At 39.7% G+C, this 27,520-nt stretch overlaps 2 protein-coding genes across 4 annotated transcripts; one reads left to right on the forward strand and one right to left on the reverse strand.

Moving 5' to 3' along the window:
- The first annotated feature begins 79 nt into the window (after positions 1–79).
- On the forward strand, positions 80–12,569 carry thbs4a (thrombospondin 4a). Of its 3 annotated transcripts, XM_057353879.1 has the most exons (22): positions 80–149; positions 1,961–2,143; positions 2,778–2,975; positions 3,070–3,317; positions 3,413–3,560; positions 3,653–3,735; positions 4,807–4,861; positions 4,967–5,139; positions 5,627–5,764; positions 5,859–5,933; positions 6,042–6,227; positions 6,315–6,419; positions 6,518–6,625; positions 7,469–7,628; positions 8,340–8,458; positions 9,043–9,095; positions 9,175–9,356; positions 10,043–10,270; positions 10,360–10,556; positions 11,242–11,414; positions 11,486–11,625; positions 11,890–12,569. In XM_057353879.1, the coding sequence occupies exons 2-22, from the start codon at positions 2,065–2,067 to the stop codon at positions 11,940–11,942; spliced, it is 2,901 nt and encodes a 966-aa protein (XP_057209862.1). In that variant the 5' UTR covers positions 80–149; positions 1,961–2,064; the 3' UTR covers positions 11,943–12,569. The 3 variants fall into 3 exon arrangements, with proteins under 3 accessions (XP_057209862.1, XP_057209854.1, XP_057209870.1); XM_057353871.1 differs by lacking the exon at positions 80–149 and having other exon boundaries at positions 792–2,143; XM_057353887.1 differs by lacking the exons at positions 80–149; positions 1,961–2,143; positions 2,778–2,975; positions 3,070–3,317; positions 3,653–3,735 and having other exon boundaries at positions 3,506–3,560.
- On the reverse strand, positions 12,445–27,317 carry serinc5 (serine incorporator 5). Its single transcript, XM_057353898.1, has 12 exons — positions 27,101–27,317; positions 22,941–23,108; positions 20,384–20,562; positions 19,756–19,838; positions 19,179–19,272; positions 16,938–17,149; positions 16,568–16,660; positions 16,200–16,323; positions 15,281–15,353; positions 15,165–15,201; positions 14,884–15,028; positions 12,445–14,763 (listed from the first exon to the last, which is right to left on the reverse strand). The coding sequence occupies exons 1-12, from the start codon at positions 27,125–27,127 to the stop codon at positions 14,619–14,621; spliced, it is 1,380 nt and encodes a 459-aa protein (XP_057209881.1). The 5' UTR covers positions 27,128–27,317; the 3' UTR covers positions 12,445–14,618.
- Positions 27,318–27,520: the final 203 nt, after the last annotated feature.

Here is a 27,520-nt window from a genome sequence, read left to right on the forward strand (position 1 = left end):
ACCCCGCCCCGCAGCATATTGTGTATTTACGCATGTAAACGCAGAACTGCAGCGCGTAGTATGCGAAAACATTAGGCGAAAAGTACCCGGATGGTCTACTACTGCACGCCGAGGACATCTGCTGGTACAACACATGTCAATGCAAAAAGGTATTTTCGTTGGATAATATTCTGAAATAGACAGATCTAAACATTTGCAGAACATGAAGATTATTATATATGAGTGAGATTATTTCTAGTTTAGTGCTTGTTTATTTGTTTGTTTTCGTTTTAAATCTACTATATGAACAGTTACAGGCATACATAATAATCACATTACAAAGCCTACTATTTACATTTATTTATTACGATTTATGCAGATAATTACTGCATATATCACATTTGTATCTGTGTTTGTATGTACATATTTGTCTTATAGTGTAAATATAGCTTTTTATTTATTTATTCTGTAACCAAGAATTCAATTTTTTGTGTAGCCCTTGGCAGTAAACATTCATTCATTTACAAAAAAAATCAATGTCCTCATACTAGTACAAACAAGTAATTCAGAACAAACTTGTCTGATCCAAGTTTAATTGAGTCCAATCTTATACGGTATATATAGGCCTAGCCTATAATGGGGTGGCAGAGTTCAAAAGTATTATTATTCTTATATTATCTTATATATAGTATTATAAAGTATATAAAGTATTATTTTTACATTAATTATTTATGTACAAAATGAAAAGATAAAAGTTTGTTTAATTTACGAGCCACCTCTGTGTCATTTACTGTTTTAAAAATGCCCACTTGAGCTCATCAAGACATTTCACAATAAGATACACATTCTGTTAACAAGCTGAAAAAAACTACACCATGAAGTAGAAAGAAGTTTTCCGAAGAAGCGGTGGAAGTTTCCAGGTGTATGACAAAGCAAATCCAGGCATTCTTTGGCTTCAGAGCAAACCCCTATGATTCTAATATTTATTGTTATGTAAGGATGACCTAAAAAACATTTTGAGATTGTGTAACATCACATAAGACACATTTTATGACTACCATTCTCTAGTTTAAAACCTCTACCTAAGACACATCTGCTTTTCCTGAGGGAGACACACTGTTTTCCATCTTTTGAACTTGAAGACATTTCCTACACAGCCAGTGATACTTATATGATCCGTATTCACTCTCATTGTGTGCAGCTATGTTAAAAGCAACCATAATTCAAAACTTATAAAATTATGTTAAAACAGTATGTGAATTGCAGATAACGGAAGGGCTTTAATATAAAAAATTACTTAGCATTTACCACCCTTTTGAAACATGTTTCAGAAATAAAAAATATTACATTAAATTAAGTACCAGTTTAAGTCGTTTTAGTGCCAGTCCGGCCCTGTCTGCAGCTCCAACAAGGTTTAGTTGCATCTTTGCAAAAATGCATGTTTGTGCACAAGTTTACGTGCTATGCAGTTATAGCGGTTATGAAATTAAACAAATTGTGGTCCTGATAGAGTTAACGTGGTTTCATTCAGCCGCTTCAGAAAACTTCTGGTTTAATTGATTTTCCATAACTCATCTGTCATTATACTTGTCAAACCAAATCATTCTTGTAATTCTGGTCTAAAAATGTTGACTAATTCAACTAAATCAAGTTCAACTTCAAGTAATAAAAAAATCATTCCTTTCGTCTTTTCAAGCGCATTCGTTTAATTTGATTATTTCAGATGGAATATTTACTGGAGCACATCACGTTGACAGGAGAATTGACTCAAACCCAAAGTAATCATACCTTTATATAATTTACCATCAACAACAAAGGCTTTGGGCTGTGGCCTAAATCTGACAAGCTTTTATTAGTGTGGTCATTTACTGTAAAAGAACAGAAGCATTCTGGAGGAGGTGCTTAGTAACACCTTAAATATAAAAGACATCTGAGGAGCATAAATCATGCGAGCTCCAGTCTGCTTCTCATTCGTCTGCAGGGCTTCAGTCTGGTCCAGGAGAAAAAATCAGGGGTCAGAAACATTTGTGCTGGAACGAGACTAAAAACACTTCAGCTGGATTTGTGATACACAATTGATCAACAATGGGTGTTTGGATAAGGACTGTGTTGAGTTTACAGGTTATTTTACTGCTTCCTGTCACGGTGAAAGCCCAAGGAATCGGTAAGTCTGACTTGTTATTATTTGTTCATCAGTGCTTGTTGAAACATTCATGCATATGTTTTGAAAAGCTAACAATGTTTTTTCATTATTCGATATATGTTATGGTCTTTGGCATCTAACCTGTATTTACTTTTTTTATCCAAATTGCATTGGGACATGCAACCAAAAATAAAAAATGTATTCACCCCCTCATTTGATTATTTTTCTGTGAATAAGAAGATATTTTAAGAAATGTCTCAGTGGTTTTGTGTCCATACAATGGAAGTCAATGGGTGCCAATGTTGTTTGGTTACCAACATTCTTAAAAAAAATGTGGATTAAAAAATAAAAACTCACATGTGATGAAAAGGAAAATATGCACGTGTTAGGAAAGACTATTATCACTTTACAGCGTAAATGTCATTCTCTGGAAAAAGTTCCAGCGCGCAGTATATCGACTGCAAAATTACTTTATAAATGGACTTTTATTATGTTATTTGCTTTCATATGTTTCCTGCTTGAGAGAAGATTATTTCAACAGCATGTTACAGAAATGAATCAAAAAGCGTCTGTATTCAACATTATATTCCATATTAACCACACTTAACTGAGAAAAAATAGTAACTCAAATCTGTTCATCATGTACATTTGGCAGTTTATGATCTCCTGGCGTCATCGGATTGCCTCCCTGATCTTCTGCAAGGAGGAATAAGTGCAAAAAACATGGACAACGTTTTCATCCTGGCAACCCTGCAGCTGCAGAGCAGAGCTCCGGCGCGCATCTTCCGCATCTTCAACGCTGCCGACAACACAGACTACTTTGACTTCGCAGTGCAGGGGAAACTCAACAAAGGTTTGTTTGCGCCAAGCTCACTGGTGTGTGTCTTCAAATAAAGAATAATGCTGGAAATTGATATGTGCTCACAAAATTTCTTGATCCCTGACAGTCATTTTGAAATACATGAAAAGCAATGGAAAACAAGGGACAAACACTTTCTCCAAAGTGCAGCTGGTGGACGGTCAGAAGCACCACATCATGCTTCACTTCGGTGGTCTGCAGCAGGGCACCCCCTTCACGACGCTCTACGTGGACTGCAGTCTGGTGGAGAGAGTGCACGATGTACCCGTAGCCTTCAAATCTTTACCGCAGGGGTCCGAGAGAGTGACACTGAAGACCCTACAAACATCATCTCAAGTAAACTCACTGATATATCCTTTTCATTCGGATGGTTTACTGGTTAAGATGGTCTAGATGAATTCTTGTTGAAGACCGGGGCACTTGTGTTACAGGACAAGCTGTTGGACCTGAAACTCGTGCTGGATGAGTCCATTGAAAATGTTGTGGAGCTTCAGGACTGCAGCCCTGAGAGTTCAAACAATGAGGAGATCGAATACAAAGATCACAGAGGACAGCAGAAAGAAACACTACAGCTGCTCGGTGAGGTTTATCGCTAATCTTGATGCAATAATCTTGTTATTTGTTTTTGACATTAAATAGGCCATCACAGTAAATATGTTCGATGTCTGAAGGAACAACCTCAAAGATGGACGCTGGTCCGATGTTTGAGTTAATGCGGATGATCCAGGAGCTAAAAGAGAAGGTTGACCGGCAGGTGATGTTGAACTTTAAATTGGGAAATTTCTTAAACTCAGATTTATAGGTCAGTTGTGTATCAACTTAGTCTCAGATATGTTGCTTAGGAGACATAAAAATAGAAATAAAGACAATTGTTCAAATACAGTACATAAAGAGTATGGAGTTGTAAGGTAAATGTAGATTGTAGAGGTAAATTAATCAGGGTTTGGGTAAATTTGATGAGAAATGTTTGAGTTCATATTGAGATCTTCAAAACTATTGACTTTTCATTGCAGGCTTGACTGTAGACTCTTCTGAAACTCGAATGGAGACATTTGTGAGATTTCGGACTCTTTTTCTCAGGAGAAATATCTGGAGAAACAGGACGCTAATAGATGCGCACGCATTTAAGTCGTGGCCACAAGATAAGAAAGTCGTTCCCTCAACATACGAAGTCGTGGCCACGAGAAAAGATGTCGTTCCCTCACCATAGGATCTTGAGGGAACGACTTCACATCGCGTGGCCACAACATAAGGATGTTGTTACCTCAACAAGATGATCTCGTTGCCACAACATAATATCGCGTTCCCACGAGGTAATATCGCGTGGCCACGACAAAACTAAGTGAAACGAGCATGTCCCCTCCCGGTCACCGTAGGATAGTTCACCCAAAAATGAAAATTCTGTTATCGTTTCCTCACCCTCTTGTCATTTCAAGCCTGTATGACATTCTTTCTTTCGCAGAACACAAAAGAAGACATTTTGACTTGCATTGGTTTTGTGTCCATACAATGGGTGCCTGCTGTTCGCTAGATATTTTTACCAACTTTCTTTAAAATATCTTCTTTCGTGTCCTGCGGAAGAACTAAAGTCATACAGATGTAAAATGACAAGAGGTCGAGGAAATGATGACAGAATTTTCATTTTAGTTTGAAGTTTCCATTTGCTTTCCATTTAATCTCATTGATGTCTTGGAGAAACTCATCTGTGATTTTTCGTTCTCACCCCCACCAGAAATTCTGATATTAGTTTTCTAAAAATGAGGTTATACTTTACGAATCTTTCAGTTGTTTAAAACTTTAGCAAAACGTTGTTTTGTCGAAACAGACCAAAGAGACTGCAGACCTGAGGAAGACTATCCTGGAGTGTGTTCAATGCAAGGGTAAGATTCTTGTCATCATGCACATATTATTCTAAACATGTTCTATTAATAGATGCATTTAATAATGAGCTTCATGAATTTCAACCGACAAAAATCTGTTAACAGGTCATTCAGGAACAGGACATGACACAGGAAAACCAAACGATAGGGATTCCGAGTGTGGACGGGGGGTCTGTTTTAAACCGGGCATGTGTAAGAAAACAGCAGACGGAGTGGAGTGTGCACCCTGTCCTGAAGGCTACACTGGAGATGGAATCCAGTGTGATGATATAGACGAGGTTACACTTAACAATGCTTTATTTTTATTGGTATTATATTGATATACCCAAACAGTGACTCCTTTATCCAAAGCAACTTCTTTCACTTCCCTTGGAATCAAACCCGTGACCTCTCATCGCAACGCTCCACCAGCTGAGCTACAGGAACACTGTTGTATTGCTTATATAACGTTTTGTTTGTCCATGTTGTTCATGTGTCCATTCAATCATTCTCTTTTTCATTCTCTCACATTTGGCAATTATGAGAGAATAGGAACACTTGTAAAGAGTTTTGTTTTCCATTACTCTAGCTCAGACTAAACACGTCACTGTGATGAGCAATAAAACTGGTTCAGGCACATATTACGATTTATGTTTTAAATTCAGCTTTTATTGCAGATCTGCCGTTTAAGATACGGTTTAACGTGATTCTCCTGTGGTTTTATGGAAATGTTGTGACACCTTCAGTGTTCTTTATTGAGGTAAGATGCAATGTTTTGATTTGCAGTGCCAGTTCAACCCGTGTTTTGCTGGTGTACGGTGCGTTAACACCGTGCCGGGGTTCAGATGTGAAAAGTGTCCACGAGGCCTCACTGGTCCAGAGATCCAGGGTGTGGGCATTAGCTACGCTCAGTCCAACAAACAAGTGTGTAAATACAACAGAATGGATTCAGTTGACTATTTTTGTTACAGTACCATATAGTGTATAACACCTAGAATGATCTATTTTTGTTTATCAGATGTGTAATGACGTGGATGAGTGTCAGGTGGATAATGGCGGTTGCACACCCAATTCAAACTGCCATAACACAGTGGTAAGATTCCTCAATGTTACCCATCATTACCCAGCACAATGCAATTCAAAAGGCCTGATGAAACTCTTGGTGCACATGTAGAGTAAGTGTAGCGTGGTTTTCTTGTAGGGTGCATTCCACTGTGGAAACTGCAAGAGCGGATACATGGGGGACCAGACGAACGGCTGCCAAAACATTGGACCTGGACCTGGTCCTGCTTCTATATCTGAAAGGCTGTGTGGAAACGGGCAGCCGAATCCTTGTAACATCAACGCAGAGTGTGTGGTGGAGAGAGACGGCAGAATTAGCTGTCTGGTGAGACGTCAGGCTTGATTTAAATGAGCACGAGTCACCAATTTAATTTTGTCGCAGTGCCTGTGATTTTGTTGTTCCATATTTTAGTGCGCCATTGGTTGGGCAGGAAACGGCTACGTCTGTGGAAAGGACACAGATATTGATGCCTATCCAGACAGCAAACTTCAATGCCGAGATTCAACCTGCAAGAAGGTGATATGTGCTTTTGTGTGTTTGAGTTATTGAGGTTATAGAAAGAGGTTAGAAAGATATTTCGTGCTGAATTTTTACACCAAATCTTTTGTTTCCAGGATAATTGCATATTTGTTCCAAACTCGGGCCAAGAAGATGCAGACAGAGATGGGAAGGGAGACGCCTGTGATGAGGACGCAGACAGTGATGGAATCATCAATGAACAGGTATAGATGGGACATTGTTAGGATCAATGACAGACGCCAACTTTTGCTTTAATGCAGATCTTTTCTATAGCTACATGTTTGGGTCAACCCTGTTACTAGTTTTAATCCATAGCTGAAGGTAACTTTTGCTGTGTTACTACAGACCTTTTTTGTACAGTAGATATGTATGTTGGGTCAACCCTGTTAATTATTATAATCTGTAGTAATGCCAACTTTTGCTTTGTATTAATGCAGACCTTTTCTGTAGATATACTGTATGTTTGGGTCAACCCTGTTACTTGTTTTAATCCATAGCCGAAGGCAATTTGCTGTGTTACTACAGACTTTTTTCTATAGATATATATGAAAGTGGGCCAGCCCTGTTAATTAGAATAATCAGAAGTGACTGTGAGTTTTGCTTTGTGTTAATACAAACCTTTTTTACAGATGTACATATGTTTGGGTCAACCCTGTTAATATCACATTTCCAAAAAAATAAACTATTTCATAAATCTGAAATATTTTGCCCTAATCACCTTCCTTTAAGAAATAAAACATTGAATTGAATTAAGATTACAATTTTGAGCACTTTGCCCTAACATTTCAACACTGTTGCCATGATTGATTTTCTATAGTAAACAATTGACAATTGAAAAATGGATGTTTGTAGAAGTATCAGCATTTGTAATTTCACAAGACTTTTCAAATTAAACTGTAAAACTGTCAACCCTGTTACCTTGTCAAAGGCTTAAAATGTAATAATTTCAGCTAAGATGCCACAAATTTAGTAACACATTTTTACAGTTTATGCTCATTTTATCAAGCTTGAAAAGTCACATATGATATGTCTATGTATGCTTACAGGACAACTGCTGGTTGACACCTAACATAGACCAGAAGAACAGCGACAAAGATCTGCACGGCGATGCTTGTGATAACTGCATGCTCGTAGAGAATCCAGACCAGCGCGACACAGATAAGGACGGACTGGGAGACGCCTGCGATGATGACATAGACGGAGATGGTAAAAGAATCATCAGATGTTGTCAAAGATGAACTTTTTTACACTTTTCACTCTTGTTTTGATCTCTGCTAGTATTTTGCGTGACATCTGGCTGTGGTGTCGCAATGGACATTTTTCAGTAGCAGAAACAGGGAGTTATGTTTCAAATATTTCTCTTGCCTGACAGGCATGTGTTTTTAAATCAAGATTTTCCTGCGCTTAGCTCATTTTAACGGGGTGAAACAGAAGACTCGGTGTCTATAAAGCTGAAATTAGAGGCCGCTTTAGAAAGCTCATGTCACGCAGAGTGACGTGACCTATGGCGGTATTAACAGGAACCAAGCTGATTATGTAATTTCGGAGGGCCGATTATTTATTCCAGTCTAAACAGGCGAGTCCAGGCGGCATTTGACATTTACGCTCACGGCAGACATCCACTTGACTTGGTATTTCAACGTTTGCTTATGTCTCCTTTGAACAACCACATTTCCACTGAGAGCTCCGGCCAGGAGCTGCTCACGAGTGGAAACTATTCCACAAGCCTCTTTCCAAAACATTGCCATCTTGTGAAGCAATCCAACCATCGCTACACAAAGCCATGACTGTGTCCGTACCTCAGCACCTTTCAAATGATGGATTTTGCTCCGTTCAGTGACATTTTAGACAACAGTCCGCTGTAAATATTTGTCTGATGCTTCTGTTTCTACGTGTGCGTTCTGTTTCTTTCATTAGGATTAAAGAACATTCTGGATAACTGTCAGAGGGTTCCAAACCCTGACCAGAAGGACAGAGATAATGATGGTGTTGGTGATGCATGTGACAGCTGCCCTGAGGTTGCAAACCCCAACCAGGTGCCAAAAACGTCATAATTTCCTTCCATGCAGTAAATGACACATACGTGAATTTGATTTACAATACCTGTATATCCTTGTCACAGTACTTTAAAGGTCCAGTGTGGAATTTTTTGGGAGGATCTATTGACAGAAATGCAATATAATATACAGTACATAGCCTAACTATGTCTTCAGAGGTGTTTCAAGAATTAAGCGTTATGTTTTGAATACCTTAGAATGATATATTTTTATATACATACACCCTACAAGGAAGGTTGTTTCTGCAGTAGCCCTAAACAGACAAACAGCTCTCAGAGCGCGTTTCGTAAATATACGTTATCTCCTTCGGCAGAAGCAAAAATGATGACGAATGGGAGGGATGGAGGGGTGAAGTGAGCCGCACTAGATGCCGCAAAGTTTGATACACGGGACCTTTAAACATAAATACCTTTACACAAAATTCCTTGCTATTATATACAATACATGTACATAATATCAACATTGCAAATGTCCTAAAAAGATGAAATGACCATAGCAGATTTTGTTAGTGTGTATGTATGAATGGTTTGTTTCACTTTGGTCTTTTCTTTCTTCTTAACAAGTCTGATACTGACAATGATCTTGTAGGTGACACATGCGACACAAACATCGACAGGTACAGAGCTAAGGTTGCTTTTGAACTTTTGTCCAGTATAAAACAAGTTTTTGAGAATCAACTCCGGTCTGTATTCCAGTGATGGAGACGGAACTCAGGACAGCAAAGACAACTGCCCCACCATCATCAACAGCTCCCAGCTGGACACCGATAAGGACGGACGCGGAGACGAATGCGACGATGACGATGACAACGACGGCATCTTGGATGATCAAGATAACTGCAGACTGGTGGCTAATGCAGATCAGAAGGATGAAAACGGTACGGCTCGCTTGTCCTTCCTGATGTGCTGTTCTGTGATGAAGTACACAAGGCTGATACACATAGTATGGTTGGGGTTCGTTCTTCAAAAAAAAAGATCGGTCACCATTTATTCACACTTCTGAATAAACAAAAGAAAATATTTTGAAAAACGCCGCAGTGGTTTTGTGTACAATGGAAGTCAATGTATGCCACAAATGTTAACCGTATTATACCAATTATTGGACATTCTTCAAAATATCTTCTTTTTTTGTTCTGCAGAAGAAAGTCACACAGGTTGACATGCGTTTTTTGTTGTTGTGGACTATCCCTTTACATAACAGCAGTTTTAGTCTTGTGGTTTATATTTTTATTTCAACCCTGTTGTTCAACCCCGTAGTATGCAGTGCTGTCAAACTTAAGCAATCAAATACTTGACATTTTAGACTTTTGTAATTGCATTTAACCAGGGAAGGTTAATCTTTAGTATTTATTTATGAAGTTAATACACATGACTGTGAACATGCTTCACTACATTCGACAACCAGACAGAGTCTATCTGGTTTTTAATTGAAAATAAATGTAACTTTGTTTGATACTTTGCAGTTTATCTAATGCATTGAAGTGTTTAAATACTTTTTATGTGCTTTACAAATCTACACTACACTCCAGGCCGGTCATGCAGTTTTTATTTTTCCCGATTACAGAGGATGGGGTGGGTGATGCCTGCGCCGGAGACTTTGACAAAGATCAGGTGATTGACATGATCGACACCTGTCCTGAGAACGCAGAGGTCACACTCACAGACTTCAGAGCTTATCAGACCGTGGTTCTGGATCCAGAGGGCGAGGCTCAGATTGACCCCAACTGGGTTGTTCTGAATCAGGGTATGGAGATTGTCCAGACCATGAACAGTGACCCTGGACTAGCTGTTGGTAAGTTTGCTCATTTGACTAAATGTTAATCATTTCAAACAATTAGATATATCATAATTACAACATTAAGACAAACAAATTTTACACAGGATACACAGCTTTCAGCGGTGTTGACTTTGAAGGCACCTTCCACGTGAACACAGTGACCGATGACGACTACGCAGGCTTCATCTTCGGTTACCAGGATTCCTTCAGTTTCTATGTGGTGATGTGGAAGCAGACAGAGCAGACGTACTGGCAGGCGGTGCCCTTCAGAGCCGTGGCCGAGCCTGGCATTCAGCTCAAGGTCTCTGATAGTTTAACGTGTGCTTTTATCATCATCATCATAACAGCGGCTCCACTGAAACCACAACAATCTTATAATTGCAGCTTTAGCTGAACTGTGCAATGTGCTCAAGTACTTAAAGCTGCAATCCGTAACGTTTTGTGGTTATAAATATACAAAAAAATCTGTTATTGAGCAAGAACGAAAAAACTCCTTAATTTACATAAGCTGATAATGATGTTTTATAATTTTGAGATTTTGTGATGTCATTCGAACCCATGAAAGGATATGTATGTCAAGTAACTTTTATATTTTAAACAGAGATGGCGATAGAGAGGCAAAAGTTATGGAGTACAGTTTAAAGGGGAACTCCGAACAAAATGTCTATCGTTCATAAAATACCACAACATCTGTGGCCCCCCTGGATCCATCTTGGGCCCCCCCGTTTGAGAACCACTGGTTTAACGTGCATTGTTATAATCTGTTGCCACATTTGGCCCTTGATGTCAGAATTATTGAAAGGTTAAGTGTGCAATTTGCACAATGTTAAAACACATTCAATCCCAGCTAGAACACAGAAAAACTGCAGACACTGTTGTGAGCTGATTCCCCTGAAAAGTATTAACACTATAAACCTATGAGAAAACCTCTTTGCTACTTAGTTTGATAGATATTGATTATATTACATTTCTTTGTCCATTTGTAGGCTGTTAAATCTAAAACAGGCCCTGGGGAGTTCTTGAGGAATTCTCTTTGGCACACCGGAGACACAAACGACCAGGTGCGCTTGCTGTGGAAAGACCCTCGTAACGTGGGCTGGAAGGACAAGGTGTCCTACCGCTGGAATCTGAAGCACAGGCCTCAAGTGGGATACATGAGGTTAGACGTCGAAAGAGCTACCGTTATATTTGCTGAAACAGAAGTGATGTTTTTGCTTTCTTTTGACACAGAGTGAAGATCTATGAAGGCACAGATCTTGTGGCAGACTCTGGAGTCATTATAGACACCAGCATGAGAGGCGGCCGTCTGGGGGTCTTCTGCTTCTCACAGGAGAACATCATCTGGTCCAACCTGAGATATCGCTGTAACGGTGAGTATGGGACATTACTAAAGGATTAGTAAAAGATTTATTAGTCAAATTCTGTCATTACTCATCCTCATGTTATTTCATGCATGCATGATTTTTTTTGACTGTGGAACACAAAAGAAAAACTCTCTTTTTCACGCACTGAAAGTTGTTTAGATTAAGTCATAGATGTTTGGAATGACATGGTTGGGTGGACCGTTTTCTTATGAAAGCATAATATTTATGTGCATATTATATTTACTAATGTATGTCTTCTGACATTTCCAGACACAATCCCTGAAGACTATACGGAGTACAGAGCCAAGCAGTTGACCAACTAAAGACAGAAGAAACAGAAAAGCATTAAAAGCCATTCATAGAAACGTCGAAACAACACAAACAGTATTCTGATCGCACATAAAACCTGGAGCATTTACTGACTCCGGCATTCTCAACAATTATAGTTCTAAGAGTTATGCTGTATTTACTAAATGAATAGAAAATAGCTTTAGGTTTTTGCATTCATTTACAATAACAGAATAAATATGTTTTATTTCATAAAGAATGTATAAACGAAAATGTGGTTTAGACAGAAAGTTAATGTGTCGGGACAAGGCAGTTTGAGTAGTCCCGTATCTTTTTCAATGCACTTCAACCAAGGTCAAGTGTGTCATTTGCTCAATCTGACATAAAAGCTCTTAACCAATGGCTTGAGTTTGGGGGCGGGACCATCTGTTTAATACAAGATGGGCGGGGGCATTGCGCAGAAGTTTTTGCCATTTCATTTGGTTACTAAGCTACACACTTCACCTTTAACTCTGGTGTTCCTGCACAAAAACACAGTTTTATCCATTTGTCTTTTTATTGAAAGAACCTGCAATATCAATAAAAACATTAAAAAGAACATTGAATTCGTAACCTCATATGACTATATTTATATTCATAATGAATATAAAAATCAACACAAATGAGGAAAGAACAATTTGTAATCGTACATATTTTTTGGAAGAATGATGACTTCATGCGTGATCAGTGGTAACAGTATCAGCTCAACTATCCTTAGCATGGACTATATACAATAAAGCACGTATTTCAACTCAATGTAGCATTTATGGTCAGAATATATTTGTAAATAAAAGCAGCATAAGGAAAAGTTAAACCCACATTAACATAGATAAAAACAAGCACCAAAGTATTCACAGGTAAAAATAGAGGAAAAAGTCAACTTAAAATGTCAAAGAAATGTTTTGATAAAACAGTATATACATTTATAGCATGTAGTGTTTAAGGCAATCCGTTACGTTCTGTTAATCGATTGTTACAAACAAGGCCAATTTCGACTGTAAAATGAGCAGGTGTTTGAGAGAAGTTACTTCAGAGACACAGATTCACACGGATGACTGCTTATTCTTTGCTCCGTAGACAAAATGTTAAATGTCGCCTTGGATAAAAGCGCATCTGCTAAATGAATGAAAGTAAACAAGAATTTGGTTTGTCTGTAGTTTGGTCAATAACGCAATCCTGTCCCTCATAGTGCTACAACTGCTACACAGAAAATAAGGAATAATTCCAGTTCTAGATTCTGTCTTTTATAGACCACAATGCCACTTCGCGATACACTGGGGAGCATCAAGAATGCTATGTCACGTCTAAAATACAGGCAGTGCCTGAATCTATGTAACACCACAAACAAAGACCTTATATTGATCAATAATTAATACAGGAAATATAGACATGCATTTATGTCAATGAAAACCTCTGACTGAAAGATTAAATAGTCGCTGTACAAAACTGTTCACGAACAATGCTTTAAGGTACAAACGATGACAAAAATAGGTTCTTTTTTGCCAACTGGTATGCTTGAAAGTATAAGCCGCGATTTTATAGAAAAACAAAGTACACCCAAGGCCTAAAAAGCACCATTTAAATAGTAACAAAAAAAAAACATTTCTTGTTATTCTGTATCGTCAATGACGTTGTGGGTCTGCTGACAGGCTGGGGTAGTTTGGGATTTTTCAGCTCATGTTGTGGCTCTAGTCATTAGACAAACTTTTACTGGTAGTTCTAATCACGTGCTTTCCCGAAAATAGCATATTTCACTGAAAAAGGATCACTCCAAACATGTAACATTAACTCTCCTGAGCTTATGGCTTTAAGGTAAAGTATGATTTACAGTAGGAATGCTGCCGATTCATCTGGAAATACTGTCTGCATTCTGGTGTGGTTTTACCAAGAGGCTACGATGGTGTAAATACGGTAACGCGACCTCATGCACACATTTATTCAATAAATCTACACTGGATTCCGCTGACGGACATAACGGCAGTATAAAGACCTTTTCATTCAAACTGCTTTCCTGCGATGCTAGGAATGTTTCTTTGGACTATTTCATTTTGAAAATGTGCATGTATGCCTAGTCCTGCACATTAATTGTGCACCTTGCCGTATTTCAATTAGTTAAATGTACTTCTGAAATGCTCTAATAATAAAACACACTGTAAAACATTTTAAAATACTTCCAGAGAGGCGGAAAAACTCTTGAATGACAATCACAGATGGTTTGTCGATTTGCATAGAATCCTTCAGCTACCAAAAGAAAAGCATGTAATGCCGTGTTCACACCAAACGCGGAAAATGTTCAGCTTCCGCAGAAGACACGGTGGACGCGCGTTCGCATCTTTGCGTCGACTTTCGGTGTAATTTACTCGTGCAAATCGCTTAATTCGTGTTTGGTGTGAACGCAGAATAAGAAGCAAGACACTTACAGGTGAAGCGTGCGCCTGAGCGATGCGTTCGTTTAAATACCTTCATGTTACAACGAGTAAAGAAAGACTACGTCAGCATATAACGTAACATGTAACGTGATTTCTGTAACAGCTCTCTGTAAAACTGTGACCTTTTGAAAGCTACAAATTCATGCAATATAAACTTGCGTTATCAAAGTACAAAACTAAAACTCTTTCTCTCACACACACAGTAGTTGGACAGCGGTGATGGTGATTACGTGTGAAGGATGTCTAGGCTTGAAATCGCTTTGGGAAGAGCATGGGAGCTATCAGCGTCCAAATGTAGAGGAAAAGACAGACCCAACAGGATGCCATCTTGATCCAGAAGACAGACCAGCTCCCGTTAAACAGCTGCTCGATTCTTGCAGTGTCGTAACTGCAGAGAGATCGGAAAGTGTCCCATTATACATACTGTTGGGTTTGGGCCGACATAACCAAACACCCAGCAGTCCACTTGCATAGAGAGATGACAAACAATACTCTGTTTCACACTTACTGAAACCAGTTGGTTACTGTCATCATGATGTAGAGCGAGCCGAGGAAGAAGACGAAATGGAAGCAGCAGTAGCTGTAGACGGTTCCTTCTTTCTCGTCATACATCACGTTCTGCCCTCCTGCTGTCTTCTCATCGTCATAGTCCTCTGGAGAGAAAACCTTGCATTTAGAAACCTGCAGTAACGACCATCAGGCCACCAGGAGGTGCCATTTAGCCTTTTCCTAACGTCCCTGCGCCTCAAAAATGGGCTTATTCATAGCAGTCATGTTTAACGGTCTCACCTGCATCATCCGTGCAACAGAAGCAGCAGCGTGCTCTCTGAAAAAAGGAAAAGATAGATGTCTGATCATCTGCCTAAACAAAATACTGCGTCAAATAAAACCCAGCATGTCCTCACCTCATTCTCTGGCATGTCTTCGTTGGTGTAAACGCGCAATGCCGCTGAGCTCCTCTTGGTGGTGGAGCTCAAACTGTAGGGAAAGATCTGTTTTTAATAGCTAGACAACATTTTTCTGCTTCGAGGCTTCATTAAGCATCACGAAAACTGGGAACTGTGGCAAACATTTTTTGACTGTCATCATGAATCATAAACGCACACGACAGTGAATCACACGTGTGTCAACACGGCCTTGGTGGAAAGGAACGTTTTAAAAAGACTCGCTTCAGCAGACACGACTGCACTTGATGAGAAACACATGTGATCTCTTTACTGTACGAGCTTCTAATCTTCACTACCAGATTACCTGCTTTTAAACCTAAATGAACATCTTGTCAAACCCAGTAAATGACATGTTTACATTTCCCGAGGGTTTTCTTTTGGGATCACCCATTTAAATGACATGTTACGGGGATCTGCACCCAGGCCGAGAATATCTGCACTTATTTAAAGGAACAGTTCACCCAAAAATGATTATTCACGCTCGTGTCTTTTCAAACCCGTAGGATTTTCTTTCCACCGTGCAACACGAAAGGCGACCGAATGTTTTGGAAACAGGGATTTGAGAGAGATCACAGAAGGGAATGTTTTTAGCACACAGACTTCAATCTCAGTCTATTCCTCACATAAAGCTTTTCTTTGAATTGAAAAGACTTGGAATACAGTGCATGAAGATTTTTTACAGGCCTTTTTTACAGTTATAGGTATTTTTGATTGTTTTTTTGGCTTGGCTGTGTGACTCGCCCTCCAGTTCTGTTGTATTAGAAACAGCAGTTTGGATACGTCTCCTTTTGCGTTCCACAGATGTTTTTGACATGCGGATAACAGAACTTTCTTTTTTTGGTGTGTCCGAAAACTACTAAACTTGCATTGCTCATACCAAGAGTACAGAATGCAGCCGAACATTATGACCGTGCCGACACCCGTCACTATGTTGGTGTCACTCGTCCTCGTTTTGAAGGGAAAGACGCACACAGTGACATTTCTACTGTCTTCCTGCACAGCTGTAAGAAAGAGAGAGAGAGTATTTTAATAAGGCTGTAAAACAAGGCTGAAAGAACCGTGCATAACGCGTCAAAAACCTCATGTGACCAAATGTTAAGTAAGAAGCCAGAGATTACAGCACTCAACACATTATCTGTAATATAACCACAGGCCACACATTTAGAGACACACCCAGAACACAGCATGACAGAAAGAGGAAGACAGACAGCAAGTGTGAGAGCGAGAGAGTACTTCTACACTCACTCTCAATGGGTTTACTGGCAAGGGCGGAGAAGGTGAGGTACATGACATAGACGCTGATGACCGCAGGCTGCAGAAGTCCTGAGGTGGGCTGAACTGTGTGGGCGACAGAGGAAACGTCAGATTTATTGGTACACAGCACAGTACAGTTGACAAAGGGCACACAGGGTCTCATTCCATTTTTTATATAATACATCTGCATTGAAAGGTCAAACAACTTCCTCCAATGTTACAGAGTGCTTCACACATGGTAAAGCCTCCAGCTCCAGGCACTATGAATAAACGCTGTCGTTCGTCTGACATCAAACAAACATCTGCTTGCGAGTTCAAAAAGTAAGTCACTAAAGAAAGACCATCGGCTCAGTGAACTCACACGTCTGGATGCAGGGCGAGATGGCCAGCATGGAGACGACGAAGCACAGGCCGCCGTTGACTCCCAGGAAGAGTTTGTTGAGGAAGCAGGCCTCGGCATGCGTGTAGTAAATGATCATGAAGACCATGGCTCCCACCGCTATGGAGAACAGCACCAGTGTGACCAGAGCTAGAGCTGCGTACCAGATTTTATTATACTTGACCCCTGAGCTCCTGTGGACAGACACAATGAAGACCATTTAACAAGACCGAAGCATTTCAAGAAAGACATCTGACTTTTGAGGATCATCATGAAGCCTTTGCGCGTTTTAAGATCCACCCCTTGATGACCTCTGTGACACTTGTTGTGTTCTCAACTACGCATGTTTTGTTTTCTTGTTACGGTTTTAAACGGTTGTTTATACGTTTGCAAATGAAAGTGTCCTTAAAACTTCAGCGATTCATTGGACTCTATATTCCAACAAGTCTCTGCAAAGTTATCAAATGTGTTTCTTTTCTAAAGGGAGGGATTCATGTAATCTCTACACATGAGATGGCCTACATTTCTTGACCTTGCCGTCACAGGAAGGTAAGAGATGATATGCATTTGTTCAACATTTGTCCTGGAGTTATAAAAACGGGCCTGCAAGGCAGCTGTGGGAAGTGATCAACAACCATCACATGCTTAACAGATCAATAATAACAATAATGGGCATGAATAACAGCAACGAGTCGACACGCATAAACGAACAAATCCAGACCTATTTATTTAGTAATGCATCATATCTCAAGGAAGATTTTCCTTGACTGGGCAACCCTCCAGCGTCAACACACACGCGGTTTACGAGGACTCTCCACAAACGTAATGCCCTAACCATCCCAGAAAACGTAATAATAATAATAAAAAATGACCATTTATTATGTGATTTGGTTTACAAGCACACAAGTACACACACACAAGCAATGAGGTCATAAAATGTTCCATTACATCGACTCTTTGGGATTGAAAACGGAATTAAACCTGAAAACAGATGGAAGGTTTTAGCATTCCTAAAAATAGAGAACGACGAAAATTTTGCGAAACGGATGATTAAATGTAAAAAATATTAGAGATCCTGCATTCATTCTAGGTCACTGCTCGAAAATGCAACGATGCAATACTGAGCACGTTAACATTGTGGCGCAAAAGGTCAGATTTCCTTGAGCCTGTTGAAAAACACTCTCAAATCATGCTGGAAAATATGAATCATCAGGTTTTGCACAATACAGTGGAGTCTTCATTAAGCACACGCTGTCATGAAAACAGAATGTTGCAAAAACACCAAACAGAAATGTTCATTTGAAAAACTAAAAACAGTATCGCTTTCACTTGCCGTCACAAGACATCCGAATGCAAAAAACCAACTCTCTGAGTTTGTACATGGAAAACGAAAGCTTTTTAGGTGTTGTGAAATTCCCCTTCAGATGTTTGTACCCTTTTGTGCGGTGGTTTCTGCTTGTTTACAGTCAGCAGGGAGGAAACTGTGATGTACATTTAGCTCATTAGCTTCCTGTCCACAGACTGGAGACCAGCCAAGAGTCGCTTTCTCATTCTCTTTCCTCCTCCCTATAATGTCAACAGCACAAAGGAGCACCCAACCAACACGCCACACATTATTTATGAACACGCACCCCGGAGAGCGAAGCACTCTGCTCAAGACATCAAGAACATTTGCTTTTCTCTTTCGGTTTGACACAGACCTTTATCTGAAAGGTTTCGTGTCTAACAAGACATCCACTGACACTAAAGCGCTTCGATTCTTGGAATAAGAACCTAAAAAAAACTGTTTTACTGGTATGAAACCTGTTGTTAAAACTGGAGGTTGTGGGAAATGTTTTCTTAGTTATAATTCCAAGTGTTCACGTGACTGGCGTGATCATCACACGTTCTCCCCCACAGTGCCGGCATCTAAAATAAGCAACGTTCCCAACTTGGTATTTAAACGTTTTTGTTCTAGCAGCAGAATGTTCAGACCACCCTGCCTGGCAACCATGTCACTTCTCTGACAGTGGAAATTAGAGGCAGCCAGATTATACGAAAGTCTCCCTTCCCGGACCTAATGATTTCCAGTTGCGCGGGTTCGAGTTACCAGGGAAGAGTTGGACACGATGATGGAAAGTATTGGAGATGTACTCCAAAAGCCTAATATGTTTTCCACTAGGTAAATGAATAAAGTGAAGACAGAGAAAAATGTCTTTTGAAAAGCGCTGCGATCGAACTCACCAGTTCTGATTCCATCTGTGAGCAAACTGGACGAGAAGCATCAGCTGGATGAGGATGAAGATAAACCCGCCAGCGGCCCCCACATAACGCCACGCTGCAAGACAGAGAGAGAGCGAGAGTCACTGTCAAAGATCTTCGTTTATTCTATAAAAATGTGTTTTTACATTTGTGCTTATTCAATGTCGTTTTTTTACGTTTTCTGTCCATATGGTTTTAATCACTTGTATTTTATGACCTTAATGTTTAAACTGAGATAGGGCCAAGTGTAACACTAAAGAAGTGCACAAACAGTCCTGAATACGTCTGTAGTCACAAGGTCAGTGATAAAGGCTGTTATGAGCACAGTCTGACCTGACGGAAGAATCCGTTCGAGAGAAAGAAAGAAGCACAAAAATTCTCACGGTAGATTCATTCGGTTTCTTTTGGACATTTCAGAGTGCATAACATATCACGGATGGGGGTACCATGCACAAAACAATGAAACAATGAAATCTCCACCATAAAGTTTGCCTATTAAAACACATAAAAGCAAAGTAACAGAAATATAGTCTGATATGAGAAAACCCATCAGACCGACCTTCTAGAAACTTGTCTTGATTTGGGAGAAAGAATCCTCCAGCACAGCAGGCCAGCAACGCCACAAATTTCAGGAACCAGAATCTGCATAAAAACAGAAGAAAACTGTCAATTAAAGACACTTAAATATAAAACAGCTACTGGTACAAACACACATTGTAGCAAATCTGGCATAATACATTTCTATAAATATTGACTATTGAACATTTTCTGATTTTCGGATCATTTTTGTCTGCTCACATTGGATTGGAATTCATCCGTGTTAGTCACAAGGGTGGATACAGGAAGATGAACACCATTGCTTTACACAGGGATTTTTGTATGCTCTATTCTAAAACCACAGACTCCAGACCGCCCTGCAAATCCTTTTAACATACTTTCATAATTCTTATACTGCAACGTGAAGAGCTCTCATCTTTGGCTATTTCCTTCAAATTAATACCTCTATTCAGAACTTTGGTTGTGGGTGAATAATGGAGCAACAGGAGGGGCGTGCACTCCAAACAAAGCATGGTGGTCCCCGGACCCCCCTTTGACCAAGGCAGAAGGACCAGCGAAGAATCACAGGAGTAACAAGCACTGTTCCCAGTGTAAATACCACTTCAAAGGTGCCTGGGTGGATCGCTTACCCGTTGTGGACGGCCGCCCGGCATTCCGTGCTGGTTCGCACCCGAATGGTGAACACGAAGAAGAAGAAGAAAAAGCAGGCCATCCCGAAACAGACTTTATAGACAGCTGAAAAGCCCACTAGAGTGCTGCAGTTCTCCCCGGCTTTGAGCTGATCGCACATTGTGGTGTAGAACGGAATCTGTGAGATGTCGAAAACAAAATAGGAAATAAATTGCATTTCAGTCACCCGAAGGCGAAACTATTGGCACTCCTTCACTGTCTGTCTGGAGCGCAACTGAAACTCGTACTATGTTTTTACCATAAGCTACAATAGTAAAAATACAGTACAAAATGAAAAAAATAGATTTCGATTTTTTTATGGGTAAAAGCAACATTTAGATGAGAATATTTTCATACAGTATGCACCTGAAATTGGACATTTCAAGCCCTATCTGCCAAAAATGTTCATTCTGGTCAATATAAATATCATTCTAGTATCCTTACAAAAAAAGACTGTGACGATACTTCAGCCATAGTACACTCTATTTCATTTAGCAGGAAAAGCTCCGCTATAAGATGCCAGTAGAGTTCAAACCAGTATTTATGACTCTTTTTTTGTGGTTCCTAAGGCTCGCTGAACTAGTGGGCAATTTCGAGAAGGCTCCACATAGTCTGGCATTATGTAAGACTACTATAATCTTGGCACTGCAAATAAACTAAATCATTTGAATAATTTATTATCATTAATAGTTATTAAAGCGTTTTTCTGCCAGCAGTGCAAGAACATTTCCCATCCGCTCTCTGCCCTTTAGGTTGTATCTTTTCTGTAGCTCAGTGGTTAGAGCATGGCGCTAACAACGCCAAGGTCATGGGTTCGATCCCAGGGATTGCACATGCTAAGAAACAAATGTATAGTATAATGCAATGCAATGCAAGGTGCTTTGGATAAAAACGTCTGCCAAATGCGTAAATGTAAATGCATCTACGCAAGACCACCAGGAGGGGATTTTTTACATTCGGTTAGCTGCAACTACTTGAAAAAAAACCTTTAACAGCACCTGTAAATCTTTATGTTTTGGACAACTGAATTGGCGGCGGGTCTTTTGTGTTTTGCAAATGTGTTTTTTATCCTCGTGGCATTTAAACCGTGAGTTTCATTGTGGTGTGGTGAACAAAGAGACACAGGCTCATGTTACACGTCCGGCGAGTTTGAGTGCATTCAAACCTTTTCAGTTCTCATTTTTGGGGCGCTGTATAAAACTAAAATGCAAAGAATAATGGTACAAACAGTAAAAGAAAACGTTTTGGGCTAAACGACAGACGCACAATATTTTGTCCTACATCCTTAAATTCCTCAACTGGTTTTGAAGCAGAAGTGCCGAGTGTCTGTCTTTTGTGTTTTTCTGAATAACATGGGCAGGCTGATCGTAATAAAACCCTCATGTGTCCGCAGGCCTTTTCTTTACGGAATGAATGCCTGAATACTGACAGTCAATGCCCCAGTAAATGCTTTTGAACATGTTTTTATTATAGATAATAGAGGACGCAAGCTTTTCTATTAGCTAAAAAATGCATTTGAACTGAATGTGACACTTTTCAAAAATATTTTAGCTTGTTTCACATATTCGTAACGCAAACATCTCTTTGGTTTGAATTCAGATATATTCGCCATCACCACTGCAATATAGAGAAAACCTAATCAAATTTACGCCCCGCGTTCAGACCGCCAGCGACACCCACCGACAAAGCGACATGATTCCATTCATTTCAATGAAGAGCTGGCGACTTCCGGCGACAGTGACCATTGGCGACAGGAAGTGGGCGTGTCTAGCGATGCGTCAAATTTGAGACTTGCTCAACTTTATGCAAATTATGAGCGACTTTCGGAAGTGACTACCAATAGGAGTAAAGCAGCTGACCTTTTTTTTAAATGTTACTAGAGCAACGCTCTAGCTACGCAAAGCTAGGAACGCCTTCTAACGACTTCGTAGCAAGAGAACTAGCGACACACAGCGAAAGAGTCGCTGGCGGTCTCAACGCACAGTTATATATACTAGGCATGTACCGATTCACTCAGCTCACGATACAATGCAAATTTTTAAATTGCAATTTAAACAAATTCCAAATCAAATAAAAAATGAATACTACAAAGACTCTGTCTGTGCTATTCCTAACTTGTTTTTTTTTAATAAATATCAGCATATCCACGTTTACCAAGTTTGCCGTAAACACAGCGGCCCCTGCTGTTCAAAACATGTTTTGCGATTCATTTAACATCTCAACTGACATGAACTGTCACATATTATAATCGATTTTCAACTGGCTCACCGGCTCCTAATATTTGCTACAGCATTTGATATCGCTTTAGACAAACCATCTGCAATCTTCAACTAGTGGGTCTGTTTGAGTTGAAACTGAACTCAAAGGTTGGAAGGTAAATATTGAGGAGCAGGTCTGAGCATCCCTAATGCGTGAAAGACACTGCCTTCAGCTACTGGCTTGAGATCAGCTTTAATGTCTGCATATTAGGGAACCTGATACTAACAAACTTGAAGGAAAGTCAGAATAGAGACTTACGTGTTCTCGCATTTTCTGCTCCGCAGTGGGTGACATCATGATGACGCAAGTGACAGTGACCAGGATGAAAAACAGTGCGTACATGAAGCGGGTGGACGTGGACTGTTTGATCTTGGGACAGCAGCTGCAGCAGAGCGCGCAGGCGGCCGAGCCACAACAGCAGGCCAGCTGCAAGAAAACACATACATTATTAATATTAACACTTCACATGCAAATTAAACGATTTACAATGAACCATGACTAACTGTAGATAAAAGGATATGCATTTATATACTTTGATCAATTTTGGTAAGTATAAAATAGGCTCATTCAAGTGTCATTGTAAACCTGGAAGCAAAGACAGAACAACGCAGGATGTTAAGAAATAGATAAATCACAGCTACAATAAAACTATGATGTCCTGTCGAAATTAGAAAATGCATTCAAGGTTGAGAAAACCCTATTGGCTGTTTCCACCTGCAACAGCAAAAATGGCTCATTCCTATTGGCTGTAAGGAAAAGCGGATCTGGGCTGTTACTATGAAGCAGCTTGAATCACATGATGAAAGAGTCAGACATAACACGAGGCACTGAGATGAGATTGAGTGGATGCGGATCTGTACAAATGTCTGTAAGAATTTTAGCCTTTTCATCAACTGTGTTTGCAGATAAGAAAAAAAACTGGTGACTTGGAATCACATAAACATGTCTGTTTGAATATATATTTATATTTAAAGCCAAATAGTTAAATCAGACTTTACTGGTTTCTATCATTACCAAATATTTCAAATAGTTTATAAAACTTCATCTCACCCATCCAGGTTTATGCAGAAATACAAATAATGTATTGACAAATTATGATCACAATATGTCTAAAAATACTAAATGATTTATTACCGTTTGATAATAAAAATGTAATAAACATTTTTTTATATTTCTTTCATTTTAGCAATCCAAACACATAACCCTGACGACCTATTATTACAACTGTTTATCAGAAATGACTAACACTGTAAACCAGTAGTTCTCAAACTGGGGGCCGTGGCCCCTGGGGGGGCCCCGAGATGGATCCAGGGGGCCACAGATTTTGTGGCATTTTATGAAATATAGAAATTGATCATAGATTTTATGCAATCAAACATCAGAAAAATAAGACCACCAGACAAAAGAATTGATGTTTCAGCATTGTATAACCGAATATGCTTGTTTAAATAAAAATGTTACATTTAAGATTATACGTCTTTATTTGGGGGGCCGCAAAGTGACGCACTCTACACAAAGGGGGCCTTACAACAAAAAGTTTGAGAACCACTGCTGTAAACAACAACAGGCTGAAATGTTTACGTCTGCTATTTTCACATTCAACAAGAATTTACAACAAAACCACTTTGAGCACATGATCTCAACTCCAGCTACATCAACAAAAGCACTTCCACTAGCCTGAGGACGTACACCCCTCCCCAGACAACAGGTGGTCAGCCTGCATGACCCCGACACAACAGCCCCATTCCTCCACGGCACCATGGAGTCCCCACCACTGGTCAAGTAACACCTCAGTTAGATCTTTTCATGAAACACACCATCCCCCATCAGTCCCCTACAAAGAGCCCTTCTCTCCTGAGACCACAGACCACAATAACCTGGACATTGGGTTCCTCTTGAGTCTTGAGCATCTCAGAAGTTTAGTAAAGCTTTATAATACGGCATCCAACAGGTTGTAACAAAAGACAGCCTTGTAGCAAACCTTTAAATATGCAATATTTGAAATATAATAATCAACATTATACCCCAAATACTGTCGAATGTCCTGTACTGAACCCTGAATGCTCTTTTAAGTGATGACACAAAGCTATCCAATATATCTCGCTGGTTCAAGTACCATCAGAAGCGAAACTGGTTAGACAATTCTTCTACAGTCCCCATGTCATGAATAGCCGCTTTGTAGGTCTGTGAGCCAGGCAATTGTGCAGCTGGGACAAAAATGTATTACTTCACTGTTTGAAGTGTACACAAAAAAGTGATCCTTTGTCCGGTGTGAAGAACACCATAGTAACACAGTAGAGTCAAACTTTCCCCTGGTAGAAACAGAACTGAAGATTTAACGCTGATGGATGGATTTTGGATGGCAATGACTAGACGGCTTTCTAAGATGCAAATACAGAGCAATGCAAAGGCTTGTGGGACAAGAGTAAACACGCTGTAAGATAGTAACAGAAGACGCCAGTGAGAGGGATGCTGTGTGAAATTCACAAGGGTGAGAAAGGAGAACCTACCCACAAAGTCAATACAGATATTCCTGCCACCGACACCTCTGGGGTTTCAGTTCAGCAGCAGAAAAACTTCACCGAATCTGTTAAACCCAAAACCCAGGATGGGTAAAGGGTTGTCCAATGCTTTGGGTTTTTAGAGCAGTTATTAAATCTGATAATAGGATGACAAACCTTCCTTTTGGCTACAGAATTTATAACCAAGGATGAATCATAGGAGTCACTCATGACTCAACCCAGACAACAGATTTCCATGACAACTTTCTGTAGGACAAGATATAAAAGTCATGATATAACATGTCTGTTAATAGGGGAAGACCAGAGCTGTTGCAAAGAAGCCATTCGAAACAACACTAACTTTACAGGAAAATATAAATACAAGACTGTCAATATAGTATTATTAAGAGATTCTGGATTACTTTAATAGTGAAACAATGCTGACAACATGTGCACTTAAAGGGATAGTTCACCCAAAAATGAGAATGAGTAGAGAGAATTATTGTATCGTTTTGTTTCGTTCTGTTAAACAAAAGAATTAGAATTTAGATAAACAAACATTGTTGTTGTCGAAAAGAAACCATTTTAATGGTAGTCATTGGTGCCCTAGAAATCTCAGTTGCCAACATTCTTCCAAATATCTTTCTTTGTGTTCAACAGAACAAAGACATTTATACAGGATTGGAACAACTTGAGGTTGAGTAATTCATGACAGAATTTCCATTTTTGGGTGAACTATCCCTTCAATCATCTGTATGGGAACCACAGAAATCCCAAATGCCATTATGTGCTATTGGAGATTGACACTTTATTTGGTTTGACATTAGAAGAGTATCAACCAAAGCCAAATGCACATTGAATATCAATACGTTCCATATTCGACTGCACATTGAATATGTTGTGTCGGGAAGTCGTCCAAGTTTATACATTAATAAAAGCTGCCAGCGTAAATTGGGGATCAAATTAATGTCAACGAGTAAACAAAAGATAAAGCAACTGTGCTATTTAATGATAGTAATTAGCTAGCTCACAAACATGGAAGCTACACAGGGCAATGCCAATCTCCCAGCGACTCTACACATTTGTGGGGCCACTGGCTCCTGACAGGCTTAGCGCTAATTAGACAACACTATTGAGGGCTGAACACTGACCGCAAGCTCTCTAATTCCAGTGCTAATCTTATGCAAACAAGCAGCCACATGGATCCAACCAGGAAATGAAAGGACCACCCGGTCTAGCAGACCCCAAACTGCTAGAGATGTAACTTTAAGACCAGTGGGAATGTGAAGGAGACAATGTTGAAAATTCTTCAGATCCAGAGCTAGAATAATTCCTTCAGTTTCTGGTGTTGTATGCTTTATTGAGGCTAGCAAGTACAGTCAGACAGTGACCTGTTTATCCTGTTCATAAAATGAAACACTGTCAGTACTAGTGATGACGTAATTCCCCTTAACCGCTTAACAATACAATAGCATGCTAGCGAACGTCATACAGTTTAGTGCACTACAGTACTGAAAAGATGAAACAGTCAATCAAGCACGAACTCGTTACTACGTTACTGATCTATTTATGGATAAACATTTTATCATATAGTCACAGTGGGGTTAATACACAAATATTAATAAGACGTGGATATTTGATCTATTGATTCCCTATTTGCAAGACAAACGATCAAACACACCACATCAAAAACACACAGAAATTGTGAGTGACAGAAAAAAAAAGAACGACACAGCTGTTTGTGTACTTGAGAGTAATACCGACTCATTAACAAAAGAAAAGAAAAAGACTTCTATAAAACTTTTTATTACAAAATATACTTACATGAAAGAGATCATTTTAACTGACAGAAACCGAGCGATGCACGCGCTTCGAGGGTCATGCATGATACATTACGTTAATACCTGCATCACGTACCTGTGACAGACAACACCGGGTGCACATCTTGACAAGGGGGTAAATCCACTCTTACACACGCTGATTCGGTTCAAATGTGAGTTTTTCTTAAAATCACGACCGTGATTCTGCGCCTCCTCGCTTCCGCACGAGCGCCGCTCACAATAGACTGTGACGTGCGCGCGCGAGCAGACGAATGCGCGTGGACGTCTGCGATGATGCTTTCTCATGAAAGATGAAACTCGAGATAACCCGTTCTTTGTTCAAGTACATTTCGCATCGATCGTATTTTCAAATCGAATTAAAACCTCATTGTTAGCAACTTCCGCTGTCGTCACGATTTGGGGTTTGACATTTTTCATCGACCACTACCAATGAAAAACATCAGGGACATTTTGAAGCTCTAATCGTTAATCATTTTAATTACATAATTGTTTTCCC

The sequence above is a fragment of the Triplophysa rosa genome, linkage group LG2 (assembly GCF_024868665.1).
Source record: "Triplophysa rosa linkage group LG2, Trosa_1v2, whole genome shotgun sequence".
Lineage (NCBI taxonomy): Eukaryota > Metazoa > Chordata > Actinopteri > Cypriniformes > Nemacheilidae > Triplophysa > Triplophysa rosa.

Coding starts and splice junctions, on each gene's coding strand:
- serinc5 (XM_057353898.1), bottom strand. CDS start 27,127: ATGTGCACCCGGTGTTGTCTGTCACAG. Junction 20,563..22,940: donor AGCAGAAAATGCGAGAACAC/GTAAGTCTCTAT, acceptor GACATCTCACAG/ATTCCGTTCTACACCACAAT. Junction 19,273..19,755: donor TCAAGACAAGTTTCTAGAAG/GTCGGTCTGATG, acceptor TCTGTCTTGCAG/CGTGGCGTTATGTGGGGGCC.
- thbs4a (XM_057353879.1), top strand. CDS start 2,065: ATGGGTGTTTGGATAAGGACTGTGTTGAGTTTACAGGTTATTTTACTG. Junction 3,318..3,412: donor CCCTACAAACATCATCTCAA/GTAAACTCACTG, acceptor CTTGTGTTACAG/GACAAGCTGTTGGACCTGAA. Junction 3,561..3,652: donor AGAAACACTACAGCTGCTCG/GTGAGGTTTATC, acceptor CGATGTCTGAAG/GAACAACCTCAAAGATGGAC.